Consider the following 20047-nt stretch of genomic DNA (forward strand, 5'->3'; position numbering starts at 1 on the left):
ATATTGATTATTGATATATAATTATTATTTTGAGGTGGATGTTTCAGTTGGTGTACATAATGCCAATTTTCTCATGATTTTTAATCTAAAATTCTTTTTTCTAATCTGTAATAGTGATTTAATATTAACATTATTTGTTGTTAATATTAACATAAAGTTTGAATGAGTAAAAATTAAAGATTACTTACACTATGATCGTTTTTAGATGATGATGATTTTTTCTTGTTTGATGAGTCTGGTGATGATGTCGCGGGCGTGATAGGAACTTTAATTTTAACAGTTGTAGAGGCAGTCGAATTTGCAGAAGCTGCTTTGTTTGCAATTTCCTTTGCTTCTCTATTGGCTGCCATTGCTTTACTTCTTGCTGTGAATGGTCTTGTTATTCTTGTTATTGGTGCTGTTGTTGTTGTTGTTGTCGATGATTTACTGCTGTTTGATTTTGAATCATCTTCATCTTCATCATCACTATATTTACTACTATTATTGGTGGTTGTTTTCTTTGCTGAAGAAGAAGAAGATGTTGTTGTTGTTGATGTAGTTTGTTTCTTTTTAAAGTTTGGTAATGTAATAATGGTTGTTCTCATATCTTCTTTTGGTGAGGAAGATGATGTAGTGTTGTTGGTGTTGGTGGTGGTGGTAGTAGAAGTATTAGTGTCATTGGTAGCAGGTGAAGAAGGTGCAGCGGAACTAGCAGATGTTGATCCGTTGCTACTATTTTTATCTTTATCTAATGTTGATGTTGATGACGATGTCGATTTCTTTTTATTATTATCTTTTGATTCATCCATACTCTCTACCTCTGAATCCTCATCACCATTTTCAGTGTTATCGTCATCATCACCTGATTCTCCTTCTTCTCCTTCTTGATCTTCTTGCTCTTTCATAATCTTATCTCTATTATCTCTCCATTCGAATGCTTCTTTTATACCATTTTGAACGTCTTTTCTCTTTGACTTTGAGTAGAGATCAAAGTTTGCATTAAAGTCTACAAAGTTATTATCTGACACCCATGCACTTTGAAAGATTTTGTTAACATTAAGATTAAATATATTATTAAACAACAACTCGCAACTACATACTAATCGTGACTACCGAAAAAGTAAACCAATAGATCCTTTCCTTCTTTCTTTTGTTTCTTGACTTCTTCACTCGCCTCTGATAAGCTAGCATTCCTACATGGCCACATAGGATATCCAGTGTATTTTGTCCAGCCTAATCTTTGTGTTTTATTTGACATGTCTTATTATTCTCTAATTAAGTTAACTAATCTTAAAATAATAATATTTTACTATTTCTGATTATTATTGATTATTATTATTACAAATGTGTTTGGTTTCAGAATAATTTATTAATAATCAATCCGATCATGTGTATCACGCGTGTTGCAACACCAAAATTTTTTGAAAACAAAAGTTGGTTCATGCGATTGTCACCGACATAATTGACTTTACCATAGATTGTTCGAAAGAATAATAATTTTAATAAAGTAATAATATAATAATTTTATTATTGTTTATTAGTTTAGTTTAACAATAACATTTAAATGTTGTAGTGTCTCTCTACAACCATTTGAATTGTTATTAAATTATATTGATTTTGATTAGTTGGTTCGATCATCATTACTATATATATAAATTACATATATATAATTAAGATTTACTGATTAATGTTGTTTGGCGTATTATTATTATAAATGAATTAAAAAAGGATTATTTAAAGTCTTTTTAAACTCTTTTTGGCCTTTGATGTATCGAGTTCTGCTTTCTTTTTGGTGGCAGCAGTGGTGGTTGTGCTGCTGGTTGTCGATGTGGTAGATGCGCTGGATGAGGAAGTAGTCGATGCCTTCTCACTCTTGTTGTTTGCTTCGATGTTGGTGCTGTTGCTGGTGAGAACGTTGCTGGAGCTGACACCAGAGGTGTTGCCAGTGCTTTCTGTACCTGCAATAACAGTTGCCTTTGCATGAATCGATGTGAACATCTTGGCATGCTTACAATAATCATCGTAGTTCTCCAACAATAAAATAGAGGCATCTTCATTCAATGCTGAGTCCGCATTTGGAACAATCAACAAACATTTAATAGTCTAAAAATAAATAAATAAATAAATAAATAATAATTGATCATTAATAAAACTAAATTAGAATTTATTTATTTTTAATACGTACCAATAAAATATGTTTAATACCAAGATCTGATGACCAATCTTTCTTTAGTGTATTGACACAGATCTCACCTTTCTTTGAGACATTGGGATGGAATATCTTTGTGAGGAAATTGGCTTTGGGTGGCACGCCTGGAAATTCAGAACTTAAAATCAATCTGGCCTTGAAATGTCCTCCTTCATATGGTGTACCATCTAATATTGATTAGTTAATTGATTGATTGTAGAGTTAAATCATTAAATATTAATAAATTTATCATTTATTTTTTTATTTGTTTTTAAAAAAAACAACAACAACAACAAACTTACTTGGACCAACAATTAAAGCATCAATATTTGAAATATCTTCTTCTAGGGGTAATAAGGTGATACCCTCTAGCGGATTTGAATTGAGTTCTTTCAATTCCTTTAGAATTCTTTTAATAACATCTGGTGGTAGGTTTTCACTTGACATTGTTGTTTTGTTTACTAATTTAATTTATAAAAATACAAAAATATATAAAAATAATAATAATAACTAACTAATATAGTTTATAATTTGAATTATGAATGATTGATTATTTGAAACGATCAGGTGTTAGCTTACTCACAAAAAAAAAAACTTGATCGTTCACCCGCCATTTTTTTAAAAATTCAAATATTTCACATATTATTAAAAATAACAGTTTTGCAATTAGAATATTATATTCTTGAATTAAACTTTTATCAGTGAAACTTGAAATTGTTATTGAATTTACTAACATATTTTTAATATTATTTATTTGATTTATTTAAGTTAATTATTTAGGTCGAATATTTATTCATTGAATTCCATCTTTCTCTTCAATATTGAGATATAAATTTTTTTTTTTTAAATTATTGTATTTGAAGAACTGGTTGGAAAAGGATCAATAGTTCCTCAAAAAATATTAAAAATAAATCTGAAAAAAAATAATTGTCATTATGGTGAACAATGATTATGATTAATTATGATTAAATTGGCAATAAAATTTTTTTGCATAATTAATTGAATAGCAAAACATAGTGATGATGTTCTTTTGATTCTTCTACCCCCACTAAATTTAATTAATAAAAAATGAAAAGATATTTATATTTATTTTCGAATCCTATAAATAAGATGGATTAATTGATTAATTATCGTACCATTCAAATTAAATCTAAACCAAAGCTTAAATTAAACAAGTTATAGAATTATTATCTCTCTTTATTGTAAATAAATAAATTTTATTATTATTATTATTAAAAATGTCAATTAAATCAACTTCAACAGTTAATATTACCTCAACTGATAAAGTATGGTATATCACTGGTGCCTCGAAGGGAATGGGATTGATCTTTGTCCAGAAACTCTTGGAATATGGTTTCAAAGTTGTTGGAACTTCAAGAGATAAACAACAACTGATTGATGCAGTCGGTGCTGTTGGTAATTCCAATAATTTCTTGGCTGTCAAAGTAGAGTTGGCCAATGAAGCCAGTGTAAAGGCATCGTTTGATGAAGTACTTTCCAAATTCGGACGTATCGATGTTGTTGTAAATAATGCTGGTTACTCTGTGGCTGGTGCACTCGAAGAGAGCTCTAATGACGATGTCCGTAAGAACTTTGATATCAATGTATTCGGTGTGTTCAATGTACTCCGTTATGTTACACCAATCCTCAGAAACCAAGGAAGTGGACATGTTTTCAACATCTCTTCAGTTGGCGCATTGATAGGCTACCCAGGTTTCTCAGTATACAGCTCAACCAAGTTTGCTCTCGATGGATTGACCGAAGCATACGCCTTGGAAGTCAAACCATTTGGAATCAACGTCACTGGAATCAATCCAGGTTATTTCAAAACTGAATTCTTATCAGTAAGTAGTGAATATGTTCATTAAATTAATTCATTAGATTTTGTTTTCACTAATCTTGAATTGTTTATAAATAAAAATAGTCTGGATCATATCTAAAAGCTGAAAAGAAAATCGATAGTTATGGTCATGTTCACGCTATTGTTGATACTCATGCTAATGATATCAGTGGTAATCAAAGAGGTGATTGCGCCAAACTATTAGATATTCTCATCAGAGCGTACGAAGAGAAAGATAACACAACCAATCACATCTTTGTTGGTCCAGATACATATCCATTGATTAGAGCTAAACTCCAAAAATATACTGCTGATCTCGACAAATGGGAACAATATGCAACCAAGACTGATCGTGATGATTATGTTGAACCAACAACAACCCAACAACAACATTAAATAAACAATATTAAATAAATATTGAATTCAAATCAAATCAATTTAATTAATTAATTAGTTGTTCAACCCTTTATTAATTCTTGTCTGCAGTTAACTACAATATCATTGCTTACGTTTTCTAAGTTTGTTGTGTGCTTAATGAACATGTGTACATATTTATTTAAGTTCAAAAAAATTCAAATTTTTGATTAACGGATAAAATATTATAAATTTTTATTTATACAGTTTGATTATTATTATTATTATTTAAATTTAACTAAATATTTAGTTTATTCGTTGAATTTTCCATCTTTTATCTCTTGAGTTGCGGTATCTGCACCACCAATGAGAGTACCGTTACGGAAAACTTGTGGGAATGTAGGGAAGCCCGACCACATTTTCAGAGCCAAACGTTTGTCCCAACCTGAGAAATAACTACCATACTCTAAATATTTGAATGGAATACCTGCATTGGTCAAATTGTTTCTGATCTCTTTAACATGTGGATTGTATGCCATTCCAACTACTACGACTTTGTTCTCTTTGATAGCATCTTCAACCTCTTTGATGACCTCTGGGAAGTAGTTATTTGTAAAGTTAACAGCAAACTCACTTCTATTTCTTAAAACATTTCTATTAAATGTATTTTCCATTTTTAAAAAAATTATTTATATGCTTATTATGTTTATTTGTTAATGTTTTTTTTTTTGAATTATTAGTTCTTTTACTTTATCTAAAAATATTATTATTGTTCTATTTATTATTATTTATTTATAGTTTTTATTGCATACGAATCAATTTTCTTTTTATAAAAATATCTGACTAATTATTATTTTTTTTTAATTAATTAATATAAAAATGAATCACACACACTTCAGCACAACAATAAATTATGTCATTTTAAGTCACCAAAACCAAAAAAAAATTCACCCCTTTTCTTAAAGAAGATAGAGCAATGATGATGCTTTGAATCGTACTTACACCGATCATTTGATGTTGATGTAATTGTGTTGTTAACTTTTGATTATTTCACGCAATCTAATAAGCATACGACTGGACTGTTAATCTTCATGAATAAACAGCAATTGTTTGTCATATAGCTATTTGCATTGTCATAAGCATAAATTAAATCGAACAGAATAATAGAACATAATAGAAGTAGATAATATTATTTGTTGTTTCAAAATAGTCATAATTATTTAATTGCAAATGTTAAAAAAATAAAATAAAGGTTACATTAAATGAGAGATAATATTAAAAATGAAAACAATCAATCACTTTATTTCAAATAACCTTTAATTTTGATTGGATTACAACCCATTTTACTTCCAAATAAATCAATCTTTGCTTTGGAGATTTTGTAATTTGAACAACAAAAAAACAAAGAAATATTGAAACTTAAAAGATATTTAATATTTGTTAATTATAAATAATGAAAATTCATTGTTTTTTATAAATCATTTGAATAATATTAATTTGAATATAGATAAATAATAAGAAGAAAAGAAAGAATGGAACCAGAAAACAAGTATAAAGCAGTATATGAAAATATTGTTAAATTTCAAGACTTTGCCTATATTCCTTTTTATATCACTACTTGTGTGAATTCCATTGCCAGATTGAGAGTGACAGAGAAGATAGGAGCGACTTTGGAGAGTAAAAAGTCATCGGATGACATTGCAGCGGAGCTTCATATCAATCCAGACTATCTGTATCGTACCATGCATTTCTTGGCTTTGAATGGATTCTTTGTAGAGTTGCCAGGCAATGTGTTCCAACACACTCAACTCTCTTTGACTCTAACAGATCCATCGGTCAGAGATGAAACTCTTATGATGAATTCCAACATATTCAATCGGTCCTTTGAGACATTATCTGAATCGATCGTCAGCGGAGTTTCTATGGCACCAAAGGCATGGGGTGCTACCGATCTCTGGGATGCATTTGGTAAGGATCCAAAGGAGGAGACTGAATTTACACTTGGAATGACTGCAATTACTACCAGAACATCACCAGTATTGGCAGAACTTGGTAACTATTCAAACTATGAAACTATTTGTGATCTTGGAGGTTCTCAAGGAATGTAAGTAATTATTTTATAATTTATGTATTATGTTATAAATTTAGTGAATAGAAAAGTTAATATTATCATAATTTTTAATTAGTTTGTTGGCAGAAATTCTAAGACAATATCCATCTGTAAAGAGTGCTATCAATTTTGATCAAGCATATGTATTTGAGAATTCAAAGGGTCAGGATAGAGCAATCACAAAGAATCCAAGATACTCTGAGCATCCAGGTAATTTCTTTGAGAGTGTACCAACTGCTGACCTTTACATTCTAAAGTCTATTTTGCATGATTGGACCGATGAGAAATCAAGATTGATTCTCAATACCATTGCAAAGTCATGTAAACCAACTAGTAAGGTTCATATCATGGAGTATGTAATGGATGATGGTCCAAAAGGAAATGAAGCATATGTCTCAATGTTAGATATTTGTAAGTATATTCTATCTATCTTTAAAGCGATTATTTTTTATTTATATTAATATTTCAATTTTATTTAGTATTATTACAAGTATGTGATGGAAAAGAAAGAACTAAGAAACAATTTGAAGGCATTGTTGGAGGCACTCCATTCACAATTGAAACAATCTTAAAACCTACTCTACTTCATTCCCAAAATATTATTGTTTTGAAATTAAAATAATAAGATATCTTATTTTATACCTATGATCTAATTAACTGTTTTTTTTAAATTCTTTTGATAAATAAAAATAACATTTATAGCTGGATTCAAATTAATATAATTTTAAAAAAAATATTTATTTAACAAATTAGATTAGGGAATCCTAGATCTTTCTATGTTGTGTTGATTTTTACTACAATCTTCGAATGGAATCAGTTTTTAAATGCTTGGCGAATTAAAGTAACATTCTACCAATATATTGTTTTAGTTTGTGTATTTCTGTATATCACTATTTTCTAACTAGAATTATTTGATTTAGAATATTTATAGCACCCGATCAATTTTCTGACAAGATGCATCAACCATGTTGCTGTTTTCAATTTTAATGACATGATGACATTATGACACACAACTTTTTAATAAAAAAAAAAAACTTTAATAAAAAAAATTTTTAATAAAACAAAGTAACCGATTTTCAAGAAGAGTTATAATAATATACCTTAGCTAATATAAATATATTTATAGTTATAAATATTGTTTTATATTATACAATAGTGATATAAGATATATAATTAGTAAAAGATGTTAAGATCATCTTCTACAACAAAATTGTTGTTATCAACACTACAACAACAGCAACAACAAGTTCAACCTCGACTAAATCTACCAATCTTTCAAATATTGAATCAAAATCTTAACAGCAGTTGCTATAATATAAAGGGATATAGTAGTACTAATAATAATAATAATAATAATAATAATAATAATAGCAATAATAACGATAGTAATACATCATCGAATATTACAAAAAACAACAACAACAACAACAATATTAACAACAGTAATAGTACATCATCATGGAGAAGCTCTTCTATATATGTTGATAGTACAACACCGACAGGTAGTGTCAGTGGTGGTGTTGTCAATAACGTTGTACCGGGCGGTGGCAAATCATCGTCGATCGTCGATCATCAGCAGCAACACCAACAGCAGCTACACCAACAGCACATCAGAAACAAGTTGTTTGGAGATCATCGTGTTCGAAGCACCAGTAGAGCATCGCCACTCTCCATGTCGAAAGAGATGAAAACCAAGATATTCGATCAGGAGTCGTTCATCGGTCGAGACACACCCACTCAATACCTCTCGGAGACTCGTTCGTTCAAGGTGCTCGAAGTAGACCAAAGCGGTCAGCTCATCGATCAAATCATCTTTAAGAACAACCTATCGATTGAAATGAAACTGCAGGCACGTGATCTTCGAACGATAGACAGTTCATTCCCACCACAGATGCCTGCAATTCTTGCAAGAGACAAAGTTTTCATCGTATCGATCGGTGTAAGTAATATCACATTTCTATTGACCAAATGTTAACATATAACAAACTAACAATGATATTATTATTTTAGTTTATAAGAGCAATAGTACAACACAATAAAATTATATTCTTTGATCCACAGAATCCATTGATACGAAACGAATTGGTGCCAATCATGAAAGAATATTTGGTCAGTCAGAATTTGTTTTTCACAGAGACACTGACACTACCGTTTGAATTCAAAGTACTCGAATCTATATTAGTATTTATTGTATGTATATATATATATGTATTGGATTTGTATTTATATTTTTGATAATTATTAACAATTTGTTTAAAAAGTGTAAAAAATTAACAGCAGAACACCAAAGAATATGTACATCAATAGCAAAAGAATTGGAATCACTCAATGAGAATCCAGAACACAATTTAGAGACACTGTTACTGTATCACAAGAAAGGTTTGAATCAGTTTGAGGTAACATTGAAAGAGATTATGGATGCACTAAGCAGACTGTTAGAGTCTGACGAGGATATGGCATTGATGTATCTTTCTTTTAGAAATATTACAGGGTATGTTTTGTTTATGTCTTTTTATTAGCTATATTATGATCGATTGACTAATCATATTTCAACAACAATAATAACAGTGGAACAAGAAAGAAAAATCAACATGAAGAATTGGAGATTTTGTTGGAGAATTATATGAGACAGTTGGAACAGATATCAAATGAAATCAATCAACTTAAAGAAACATTATCATCAACTGAAGAATTCGTTAATTTTCAACTTGATACGTATGTTATGTTATGTTATAATATATTGGTTGGTAAGAGATAATTGTTCACTAATGTTTGTTATGTTCGAACGATAAACTGTAGTGCAAGAAATAAGATGATGAGAATGAATTTGATGTTGAGTTTGGTCACAATGTCTGCCGGTATGGGTTCGATGGTCACTGGATTCTTTGGTATGAATCTTGTCAATGGATTTGAACATCATCCCTATTCGTTCCTGACGGTGTGTGGCTGTGTGATGGCAGGTGGTTTGACAACGTTTGGATTGATCAAGTACTACTGTCATGTCAATAACATTCTACCGTACACCAAGAAGCAAAAGTTCCGCTTTGGAAGCAATGCTGGCAATCAAGCATTCCAAAATCCATTCCAACACGCACATTCCAATCAATTGGCTGGAATGAATATCAACCCAATTGGATTGCCAAACAATAACAGTAACAATGCTAATGCTAGTGCTACTGGCGGTGGTGGTGTTGGTATCAACACTTCGAACCTACCACACAACGAGAACATCAACGTCGGTTTCAACCATCATCAACTCTCGAGTAACTACGACCCGAACAACAAACTTGGCATTGCCAATCAAATGTATGCTTTTAACAATAGTCCACAACATCATCATCAATCAACACAACAGCAACAGCAACAGCAACAACAACAACAACAAAGGAAAAATAGATTCTTTGCTATCAGATCAATTTTCAAAAAAGATTAAATTATGCAATACAAAATAATCTATTATTAATAAATTAAAAAAAAAAAAAAAGGAAATGTTATATATGTGTATGAATAATTTACACATATATTTTACTACTTCCATTCCATTCCATTCCAATTCCTCATTTAGTAACGTATTAATAATACTAATAATTTACACAACTTAACTTGAAGTTTGAGGGGTGTGTTTGAATTCCAAACGAATTTTTCACGGATTTTCTTCAAAATTTCAATTAATTTTTTAATTTTTTAATTTTTTACCCGTTTTTTATTTAAATCATAAAAAATTTTTGAAAATGTATATTTCATTTTTATTTCAGCTAGTTTTCTCACAGAACTTACATAGTTTGTATTGATATCAGAGTTATAGTAAGTAGGCAGCGTCATCACATATCACTTTAATTTCCATTGATTTTCAATTCTTTCTATTCATTAAATCATTGTTATTTCTTTTATTTCGATCAATTGATCTCTAATAATAAAACATCTCTTTTACCAACAGTTATAGTAGTAACTTCATCTTAACACAAGCATCACATCATCATCATCTTAATTAATTAATTAACAAAAAAAAGAAGAAGAATTCTTCAACAACCAAACCAAATCAATTACAGTAAATCATAAAACCCTCTTCTTTTGATCTAAAAATAAACAATATTTATTTAACAGCAGTTATTTTTGTGGAATTTTAAACTAAAAAAAATTTGCAATTTTAAGATCTTAATTTTTTTTATTTAAAAAAAATAAATAAGATAATTATAAACTATGTGTACATATTAAATTCCAAATTAGCTATTTGCAATATTTTTCAATGTTTCTTGGTGATGATTCTTCTTTAATTTCTTATGATAGATGATGAAGGTGAAGATGAAGATGAAGATGATGTTATGGTATGATCATATTTTTATAAAATAAATAAATAAATAACTATTATTATTATTATTATTATTATTATTATTGATTAAAAGATATAATCTTTTTATTTATTATTTGTTTGTTTTTTTTAAATTTAAAACATCAGTCATCTCTTTTTAAATTTTACATCTTAATTTTCCATTTTCTTCCAAAACAAAAAAAAGAACAAGAATCATCATATTATATAATATTATTATTTTGGAAAAAACAAATAAACACATAAACTAATTTTATCATTATTATTATTATGTCAATAGTCAGTGCACCGGATCCTTATTATAGTTATTTGTTGAACCAGTTAAATTTGAGTGGAAAATTCTTCATGTCAAACTCGACTAGCACAACTCCTCAGGACAGCCTGAACAATTCAGAGGTCAGGTCCTCTCCATTATTGCCAGATATTCCCGACCATTCGTCGTCAGATACCGACTCCTCTGCTCCAGCATTGAGCAACACCAACAAGAAAAACATGGGTAATAAAGATGAATTACCAGCCGCTTTGTACATTCCTCAAAACTATCAATTCACACCATACAACAACAATAACAGTGGTGATGCTGCCAACGGCAACAGCTCATCATCCTCTTCTCCAAACGGTGGTGGAGGCAGCAGCAGTTCAAACTCACATCATCCACATCCATATCTTCAGAGAGTTGGATTGAGTAAAGACAGAATACCAGCTCTACTCCAACAATATTTCGAAAACACCAACAACACTACCAACAACAATAGTAACAACAGTAACAACAATTTACCATCTTCACCAACTAATTCTATCACATCTACCGCCGCCACCGCTGCCAAAGATTCCAGTGATGAACAAGTCCGTGAGGTTACACCCTCCAATATTATCCTGAGGACCAATCCACCAGGTACATCACCACTTTCCACCCCACCAATAACCACCACAACTACGACAACAACAACAACTTCCAACAACTCATCACTATTACCAAATGCCAACAATATTTTAACAACAACAAACACTATAGGTGATTCACTGATTGCTTTGACTTCACCATTGTACAGCTCCGACAGCAACAGCGGTGCCATTCAACCAACTCAGAGTATCATAGGCACCAACAGTGGTGACCACCTGATATCAAGTCCATCCAATGCTTTGGCACTGCCCTCGAACGAAGACAACCAAATCCGACCTTCCAAGAGCTCAAACTACGTTGACATCACCGATTTCCTGAGCTTACCACAAGGTGATGCAGCCAAGAAGCTTGGTATTCCAACATCGACACTCAGCAAACGTTGGAAAGAAGCTGCACCCGGCCGTAAATGGCCATACCGTCAGATCACCAAGCTCGAGAAGGAAATCTTGACCGTCCTACACAACATCCCAGAGGGTGGTGAGATGAGTCTAGCAGTCAAAGAAAACCTCGACAGACTCACCAAGAAGAGACAATCCGAGTTGCGTCCAGTCTACATCAGACTTTAAAAAACAAAAGCAAAGACAAACTTCAACTACTCATCAACTAAATCACAAACTGTCAACTTTCCTTTCCTTCTTTCACCTACTTCCCTCTCCATTACTTTTTAAGCACACACACAACATATAGAAAGTAATCATTTATAATTTTATTATTATTATTATTATTATTTAATTTTGTTGTTTTATAATTTAATATATCAAACCAACCATACACCTTTACTATTTTTTTTGTTAAAGGCAATAACAACAACACAATAATAATAATTATTTAAAAAAGAGAGGGAATCTAGACTAACCACTACAGCTCTTTGATTATTAGAGGTTCACGAAAATTAATAATAATAACAACAATATTGATACGATTATCATATCAATAGTTATCTATAACTTGTTCACTCTAAAGAATCAAAATCATGACGAACTAACTGCATGTGCAGTAATAACCTCAACCACCAACCATCTAAACTTACCAATTAATAGCATGTTTAAAATATTAATAAATAATTATTAATCTCAAAAATCATAAGCTTAATCTGATTTAATTGAATAAATAACTTTCCCCCATTTCAATGAACTAAATTTTATTATGAAAAAAAAAAAAAAAGTGTGTGTCGTTTATTTATTTGAAAAACCCATGTTTTGTTTATTTTTGTCATATTAAGTTTAATTAGTTTAAAAAAAGTAAACTATTCAATTGTTTACTCTTTTCTTTATATTTCATTTTACAAAAAACTACATTATTTATTACTTAACAAAAAACAAATATTAACATTAAGTTAATCTATAAAAATTTGATTTTAGATTTGTAGAGAGAGCAAAAATTTGTTGGAAATAAAAAATAAAATAAAGTAAAGTATTGTATTTAATACCAATAATAGTTATAAAAAGGATCTACAATTATCAAAATAATAATAATAAATGTTTTTATTATTTAAAATTAAAAACTCTCTATACAACTTGTATTTTTAAAAATTAAATTATAAATTCCAATTAGTATGTAAACGTAATAAGAATTTTTCCAAATTGGAATGGTAACAAAACGGTTGACACCTCACTCTATATAGTGTCTACCTTAAATGTCTTTTAACTTCATTTTTTTAGTATTAATATATATTTTTCTGTTTTTTTAATTTTCATTTTTAATATTTTTTTTTTTTTTTTTTAGTTAACCACACATATGATATATATATATTTACCTACCTATCTATCTTACAATTGCATTTTTATATAAAGTTTTGACGTCACTTTGGTGGTGAGTAAATGAATTATCAAACAACATTCCACTTCTTTTTGTCAAACAACACCAATCCTTTTATTTTTGTGTTAACATAGAATTTGTTAAATAAAAATTGCAATAACATTAAGATAGTACAAAATTATAATTATATTTTATAATTACTCATATTGTTGACAGTCAGACTAATAAATAAACAGCTGTTCAATTTTCATTTAAAATAATTAAAAACCACCAAAAAATAAAAGATCATTTATTTAGTTATATTAATATTTTTATTAATTTGTATATAATAAAAAAAACAATTTTTAATATAGGCTACTTTTACTAATTTATATTTAGATCATTATTTATTTATTTATTTATTATTTATTTATTTATTATATAATAGATTGAATATAAAGATTTTCCTATTAAAAAAATGATGGAAAAATCAAAAAATGAGACAATTCTCTGGGATTTGAGAGAATTGGAGGAAAATAATAAATGTGCAGATTGTACAGATAGTGTATGTAACTAATTTAGATTTCAATAGCAAGATAAGGTTTAATTTCTAATTGAGTTTTCAAATTTTTTTAGTTTCCTAGATTTTTGAATACTAGTTTAGGTACTTTCGTTTGTTCAGTTTGTGGTGCAGTACAGTATGTAGAGAAAAACAAAAAAAATTATGAAAAAACAGATTCTAATTTAATCATTATTGTTTAATTTACTTTTAAAGTCGAGAATTAGGTCATAGAGTAAAGAGTTTAGCTTCAGATAAGTTCAATGACGAAGAGATTGAAAAGTTAAAGAATATTGGTAATAAGAAAGCACAAGATATATGGTTGTCGAAATGGACAGAGAAAGAGTTTCCTACACCGTTGCCCTCCGATGAGAAGAAGGTTCGTGAGTTTATAAAGCTAAAGTATGTCGAAAAGAAGTGGGCTGCACTCGAACAGCTTACTCCTTCAAAGCTAAAGTCACCAGTAAACAAGAACAACTCTGTCAAAGTTCCACCTTCACCCGCCAACATTGAGAATGTCACCTCACCACAACAGCAACAACAACAACATGCTCAAACAGTTACATCTCCCAACGAAAGAAAATCAAATTTAGATTCACGTAAATCAATCTCCAAGGAATTTGAGAATCTTTCTTTGTCGTCCGATAGTAATAATAATTTAAACAACAGTACAGCATCGATTGCCTCAATGTATGAGAATGGAAATGCTTCAAAGTATGCACCGTTGCCATCGAGAAACACTGGAAACACCAGTTCGGTTGATAGCAATGGTAAGCCGTTCAATCCATTCCGTGAGGAGAATAAATACTTTACTGAGAAGAAAGAGACGTTCCCTCCATTCTCCAAGGAACCATACGATCAACACACCTATCTCAAAGAGAAGTCTTCATTCTATCAAAAGGTAAAGTTGGATCAACCAAGACCAAGAACACCTCCTACTCATGCACAATCGACAAATAACCTAAGCAACTTGAACTATAGTAAACCAAATCCAATGCAATCTTCAGTTACACAATCACAACCACAACCAATTGCCCAAACACTCATGATTACAGGCAGCGCGCAACCTCCAATTGTTAATAATACATTCAATCCATTTGTAGATCAATCACTCAACCAACAACCTAATTTACTAACTCAACAACAACAATCGGGTATGATGAACTCCAACCCACAACTAATGAGTGGAAATCAACAAAATATGATGTATAGTCAACAACCACAACTACAGCAGCAACAACAACAACCAATGCAACAACAGACAGGTATGTTAGCATTGCCTGCTCCACAACAATCATCTTTGTTTGGTGATCTGTTGCCATCTGGATATCAACAACCACAGCAACAACAACCATTGGCACTTCCAGCTCCATTCCAACCTCCATATCAACAACAACAACAATCATTCCAACCCCAACAATATCAACAGCAACAACAATTCAAACCACAACAATCATTCCAACAAAATAATATGATGATGCAACAGCAGCAACAACCACATCAAGAACCATTACCATTGGATGAACTGTTTGGTTTGAAATCTGTTAATCCAGAACCAGTATTCCCAAGTAGTGAAATGTCATTTGAGAATGGAAATCAATTGGATTACGATGAGGATCAAAATAGAGCTTGGAGGGATATTGAAGACAAGAAGAGACAGTATCTCAAAGATCATGAGATAGCACTTAAATTACAAAATGAACTGAATAGTCGTCCACAAACACCACCAGCCGGCTTGACAAGAGAGAGAAGCAAGACGGAGCCACCTCCACCTCTTCGTAGCTCGGCAAGCTCAGGATTGCGTTCAAGCCAGAACAGCACCTCCACACATCGTAATCGTTCTCGTTCAAGCTCAATGGAGTCTTCACAGCCATCGGCATCGTACCACAAGAATACTACGACTCATCCACTCCACTCGTCGACCTACCAGACCGACAGCTATGACTACCGTGCTCACGATATCGTAGCATCGTCAAGATACAATAGAAATCAACAACAAGCCAACAACAACAATCAACAACAACAACAACAACAATATCTAGAGGATGTCCCAAGAGATTACAACAATATTCAGTCACCAAGACATTCTACCAACCAAATGGTAGTCTACAACTCTGATAGCAATGCACACGCTGTCGAATGCGATGCCTGTGGCACCAAAACATCATTCGATGCGCTGACACACCACAAAAACACAGATTGTCTGTTCCGTCCAATGAAATGTACCTATTGCAACAAACTCATCAAATACATCCAATACAATGATCATCAAGATCTCTGTCAAACCAAACTATTCACCTGTGGAGTATGTGGTAGATCCGTACCAGGTAGAGATATGCCATATCACATGTCTTCATTCCATAACAGATAATTAAATCCAAATAATAATAAAATAATAAAATAAAATAAACATTAATAAAAATATAAAAAGTAAATTATTAAAACAAATAAGAAATAAAAAAAACATTTAAATATAATTAAAAATAGATAAGATAAGATAATTATAAAAAGAAAAAGTGATTAAACAATTAATTATTGATTATTGTTGTCATTCCTCACAACCATCTACTTTGAAAACTCATAATCCAAAGATTAATTTTTCTCCCAAAAACTGGAGAACAAATTTTATTTTTTAATTTATTTTTATTGTTTTTTTTTTAATAATTTCAACTTTTTTTTAAAAAATTGGTTTTATTTTTATTATTATTATTATTATAATTTAATACCTTTTCTTTTTGTTGTTATATTATTAGTTAATTAGGTTGTTCAATCAAATAAATCTAATTTATAGTTTGTTATAATTAAATAATTTATTTATCTTTAATTTTAGATTTTTAGATTATTTTTGTTTTTTTTTTTATTTATATAAACATAAACCTTAATAATTATAAATACTTTTATAATTAATAAGTAATAGTAAAATAAAAGTATATATCATATAAACACACAAGACCAACAGTAGAAAATGAGGTTATTCGGTAAGCCAAAGGTCAACCCAAATCAGACTCAAGAGACTATCGCAAGGTTGAGACAAACCATTGAGATGCTCGAGAAGAGACAAAAGTTTTTACAAGAGAAAGCCGATAGAAAAGAAGAAGAAGCTAAATTAATGGTTTCTAAAAAGAAAAAGAGAGGTATGTTGTTGATTAAAGAGATCTTGATCGATGACGATGATGATGAAATGATAATATCAATCGTTAGTTTAGTTTTAGTTTAGTCTAGTCAGTTTATTAACATTTGTTTTATTATTGTTGTTGTTGGTGTTGATCAATTATTATAGAGGCTTTGTTATGTTTGAAACAGAGAAATACATATCAAACAGAAGTTAATAAATTGCAAGGTACATTCGATACACTGTCGACACAGATTTTCGCGTTGGAGAATGCCAAGATGAACGAAGAGATCTTGAACTCGATGAGAAGCGGTGCTCAACACTTGAAGTCGCTACAGAACAATCTTACTGTGGACAAGGTCGACGACATCCTCGAAGAGATTCAAACTCAGATGGAGGTACATCAAGAGATCTCCAACGCCATCTCACAACCACTCGGAAACCAACTCGAAGACGAAGACGAACTATTGAGAGAGTTGGCCGAACTCGAACAAGAAGATCTCGATGCTCAATTACTTAAAGTCAATTCTCCACCAACCAAAGAACCACAAATTAAATGTAACTATATACAATTCAAATTTAATCATTCTCAATTATATTTAAAAAACAAGTAACTAACTAACTATTATCATTATTTATTTCAGTCCCTGAAGTTGCATCTAAAACCAAAGTGGAAGTTTCATCAAAAGAAGAAGACGAGTACAGAGCTTTGGAAGAGAGTTTAGCAATGTAAAATTGGTAGAAAATCTATCTTAAATATTCTGCATCTTTTTTTTTTCTTTTTTTATTTTTTTAAAAAATTGCCATCAACGTATCAACATATATAAACAACACAGCCATCAAATCAATCAATTCATTTTGTTAATTAATTTTGATAACTAAACTAATGTAAATTAAACAATAACAAACGACAATACTTTTTCAAAAAAAAAAACAAAAATAGTATCTTTAATTTATCTTATTTTTTTTTAATTTCCTTTCATAAAAGTTACTTATTTTTGAGTTCTCAACTGGTCAATATATATATTACTTTTATAATAATAGTATTATAGATAACTTATAAAAATAAAATCAAACTATTTATTTAATTATTTGTAAACAGATCATTTAAAGTTTATTTTTGATTAGATTAGAATCAACAAACAAGACTTGTTTTATCGGTCATGATTAGATTTTTTTATGTACACTCCACAAATCACTCAGACGATTGTTTCTTTGAAGATACTGATTGGTACAACACCTAAACTTTTATGGAGATGATTCCTTTTATTCGAATACTGACTGGTTTTTATTGGGTGTTTGGCTAAAAATAATAAATTGATTTGATTTGAATTTAATATTTATTTAATATTGTTTATTTAATGTTGTTGTTGGGCTGGTGGTTCAACATAATCATCACGATCGGTCTTAGTAGCATATTTTTCCCATTTATCTAGATCAGCAGTATATTTATCGAGTTTAGCTCTGATCAATGGATATCCATCTGGACCAACAAAGATGTGATTGGTTGTGTTATCTTTCTCTTCGTACGCTCTGATGAGAATATCTAATAGTTTGGCGCAATCACCTCTTTGATTACCATTGATATCATTAGCATGAGTATCAACAACACCATGTACATGAGCATAACTATCTATTCTCTTTTCTGTTTTTTGATATGATCCAGACTATATTTATTAATATATCATAATTATATAGATTAGTTAAAACAAAATCTGAAGAATAAAGATAATGAACTTATTCACTACTTACAGTTAAGAATTCAGTTTTGAAATAACCTGGATTGATTCCAGTGACGTTGATTCCAAATGGTTTGACTTCCAAGGCGTATGCTTCGGTCAATCCATCGAGAGCAAACTTAGTAGCGTTGTATACACCGAAACCTGGGAATCCAAGCATTGAGGCAACTGAAGAGATGTTGAAAACATGTCCACTTCCTTGGTTTCTGAGGATTGGTGTAACATAACGAAGTACATTGAACACACCGAATACATTGATATCAAAGTTCTTACGGATTTCCTCATCAGAGTTCTCTTCGACGGCACCAGCCACAGCATAACCAGCATTATTTACAACGACATCGATACGTCCGAATTTGGAAAGTACCTCTTCAAACGATGCCTTTACACTGGCTTCATTGGCCAACTCTACTTTGACAGCCAAGAAATTTTCTGAATTTCCAACAGAACCAACGGCATCAATCAGTTGTTGTTTATCTCTTGAGGTTCCAACAACTTTGAAACCATATTCCAAGAGTTTCTTGACAAAGATCAACCCCATTCCTTTCGAGGCACCAGTGATATACCATACTTTATCAGTTGACTTAATTTCTACACTTGACATTTTTAATAATATATATTTACAATAAAGATAAATAAAGAGATAATAATAATTCTATAATTTGTTTAGTTTTGTTTGTTTTGATTTAATAATTTGAATGATATGGTAATTGATTGATCAATCCATCTTATTTATAGGAATCGAAAATAAGTATAAATATCTTATGTTTCGTGTCATTTTCTCGATTTAATATATTGAGTATATGGTAAGTCGGTATAGATGGGGGTTACATCGATTCTTTAATTCATTAAAGGCAATATCGCAATAATAATGATTAGTTCTTTAACAAAAAATATTCGTCCACCTTTTTTGTCAAGTTTAAAGAGGGGGTTAATAGAATCAAAAGAACATTGAAAAATTTCGATTCACAGTTTTTTTTTGACAGACAATTAATTAATTGCACTTAAAAATAAAAAAAAAATTTTTTAATTAACTTTGGTAATAATTACGACTATTAGGATATATTCATTTTTTTTATTATTGTTATTTTTGAAGTTCAGTTCATTGGAAACTTTTAGATAATTTAGATATGACATGTTTTCTTTTTTTTTTTTTTTTGATATTATTAATTGTTTGGTTTGCATTTCCCTGGTAATA

At 30.3% G+C, this 20047-nt stretch overlaps 11 protein-coding genes across 11 annotated transcripts; 7 read left to right on the forward strand and 4 right to left on the reverse strand.

The window, feature by feature from the left end:
- Positions 1-24: 24 nt before the first annotated feature.
- Positions 25-1237, reverse strand: PPL_05152 (PWWP domain-containing protein; the record flags this gene model as incomplete). The annotated part of the gene is made up of 3 exons (XM_020576048.1): positions 25-105; positions 189-1014; positions 1080-1237. 3 exons carry the CDS (start codon positions 1235-1237, stop codon positions 25-27), a joined length of 1065 nt encoding a protein of 354 aa, XP_020434037.1.
- Positions 1238-1713: 476 nt separating this feature from the next.
- ube2s (ubiquitin-conjugating enzyme E2 S) lies at positions 1714-2614 on the reverse strand (the record flags this gene model as incomplete). Its single annotated transcript, XM_020576049.1, has 3 exons — positions 1714-2082; positions 2165-2355; positions 2470-2614. 3 exons carry the CDS (start codon positions 2612-2614, stop codon positions 1714-1716), a joined length of 705 nt encoding a protein of 234 aa, XP_020434038.1.
- A 791-nt stretch (positions 2615-3405) lies between these two features.
- On the forward strand, positions 3406-4403 carry PPL_05154 (SDR family oxidoreductase; the record flags this gene model as incomplete). Its single annotated transcript, XM_020576050.1, has 2 exons — positions 3406-4011; positions 4092-4403. 2 exons carry the CDS (start codon positions 3406-3408, stop codon positions 4401-4403), a joined length of 918 nt encoding a protein of 305 aa, XP_020434039.1.
- A 269-nt stretch (positions 4404-4672) lies between these two features.
- PPL_05155 (uncharacterized protein) lies at positions 4673-5035 on the reverse strand (the record flags this gene model as incomplete). Its single annotated transcript, XM_020576051.1, has 1 exon — positions 4673-5035. One exon carries the CDS (start codon positions 5033-5035, stop codon positions 4673-4675), a length of 363 nt encoding a protein of 120 aa, XP_020434040.1.
- An 858-nt stretch (positions 5036-5893) lies between these two features.
- Positions 5894-7093, forward strand: PPL_05156 (uncharacterized protein; the record flags this gene model as incomplete). Its single annotated transcript, XM_020576052.1, has 3 exons — positions 5894-6465; positions 6548-6882; positions 6951-7093. The coding sequence occupies 3 exons, from the start codon at positions 5894-5896 to the stop codon at positions 7091-7093; spliced, it is 1050 nt and encodes a 349-aa protein (XP_020434041.1).
- Positions 7094-7654: 561 nt separating this feature from the next.
- PPL_05157 (CorA family magnesium transporter) lies at positions 7655-9229 on the forward strand (the record flags this gene model as incomplete). Its single annotated transcript, XM_020576053.1, has 4 exons — positions 7655-8410; positions 8482-8661; positions 8733-8962; positions 9040-9229. The coding sequence occupies 4 exons, from the start codon at positions 7655-7657 to the stop codon at positions 9227-9229; spliced, it is 1356 nt and encodes a 451-aa protein (XP_020434042.1).
- A 90-nt stretch (positions 9230-9319) lies between these two features.
- On the forward strand, positions 9320-9904 carry PPL_05158 (uncharacterized protein; the record flags this gene model as incomplete). The annotated part of the gene is made up of 1 exon (XM_020576054.1): positions 9320-9904. The coding sequence occupies one exon, from the start codon at positions 9320-9322 to the stop codon at positions 9902-9904; it is 585 nt and encodes a 194-aa protein (XP_020434043.1).
- A 55-nt stretch (positions 9905-9959) lies between these two features.
- PPL_05159 (uncharacterized protein) lies at positions 9960-12268 on the forward strand (the record flags this gene model as incomplete). The annotated part of the gene is made up of 3 exons (XM_020576055.1): positions 9960-9972; positions 10759-10796; positions 11120-12268. 3 exons carry the CDS (start codon positions 9960-9962, stop codon positions 12266-12268), a joined length of 1200 nt encoding a protein of 399 aa, XP_020434044.1.
- Positions 12269-13917: 1649 nt separating this feature from the next.
- PPL_05160 (Arf GTPase activating protein) lies at positions 13918-16369 on the forward strand (the record flags this gene model as incomplete). Its single annotated transcript, XM_020576056.1, has 3 exons — positions 13918-14004; positions 14076-14137; positions 14215-16369. The coding sequence occupies 3 exons, from the start codon at positions 13918-13920 to the stop codon at positions 16367-16369; spliced, it is 2304 nt and encodes a 767-aa protein (XP_020434045.1).
- Positions 16370-16963: 594 nt separating this feature from the next.
- vps32 (SNF7 family protein) lies at positions 16964-18281 on the forward strand (the record flags this gene model as incomplete). The annotated part of the gene is made up of 4 exons (XM_020576057.1): positions 16964-17132; positions 17279-17668; positions 17755-17839; positions 18239-18281. 4 exons carry the CDS (start codon positions 16964-16966, stop codon positions 18279-18281), a joined length of 687 nt encoding a protein of 228 aa, XP_020434046.1.
- Positions 18282-18468: 187 nt separating this feature from the next.
- On the reverse strand, positions 18469-19453 carry PPL_05162 (SDR family oxidoreductase; the record flags this gene model as incomplete). Its single annotated transcript, XM_020576058.1, has 2 exons — positions 18469-18777; positions 18863-19453. The coding sequence occupies 2 exons, from the start codon at positions 19451-19453 to the stop codon at positions 18469-18471; spliced, it is 900 nt and encodes a 299-aa protein (XP_020434047.1).
- Positions 19454-20047: the final 594 nt, after the last annotated feature.

This window comes from Heterostelium album (genome assembly GCF_000004825.1).
Source record: "Heterostelium album PN500 unplaced genomic scaffold PPL_scaffold5, whole genome shotgun sequence".
Lineage (NCBI taxonomy): Eukaryota > Evosea > Eumycetozoa > Acytosteliales > Acytosteliaceae > Heterostelium > Heterostelium album.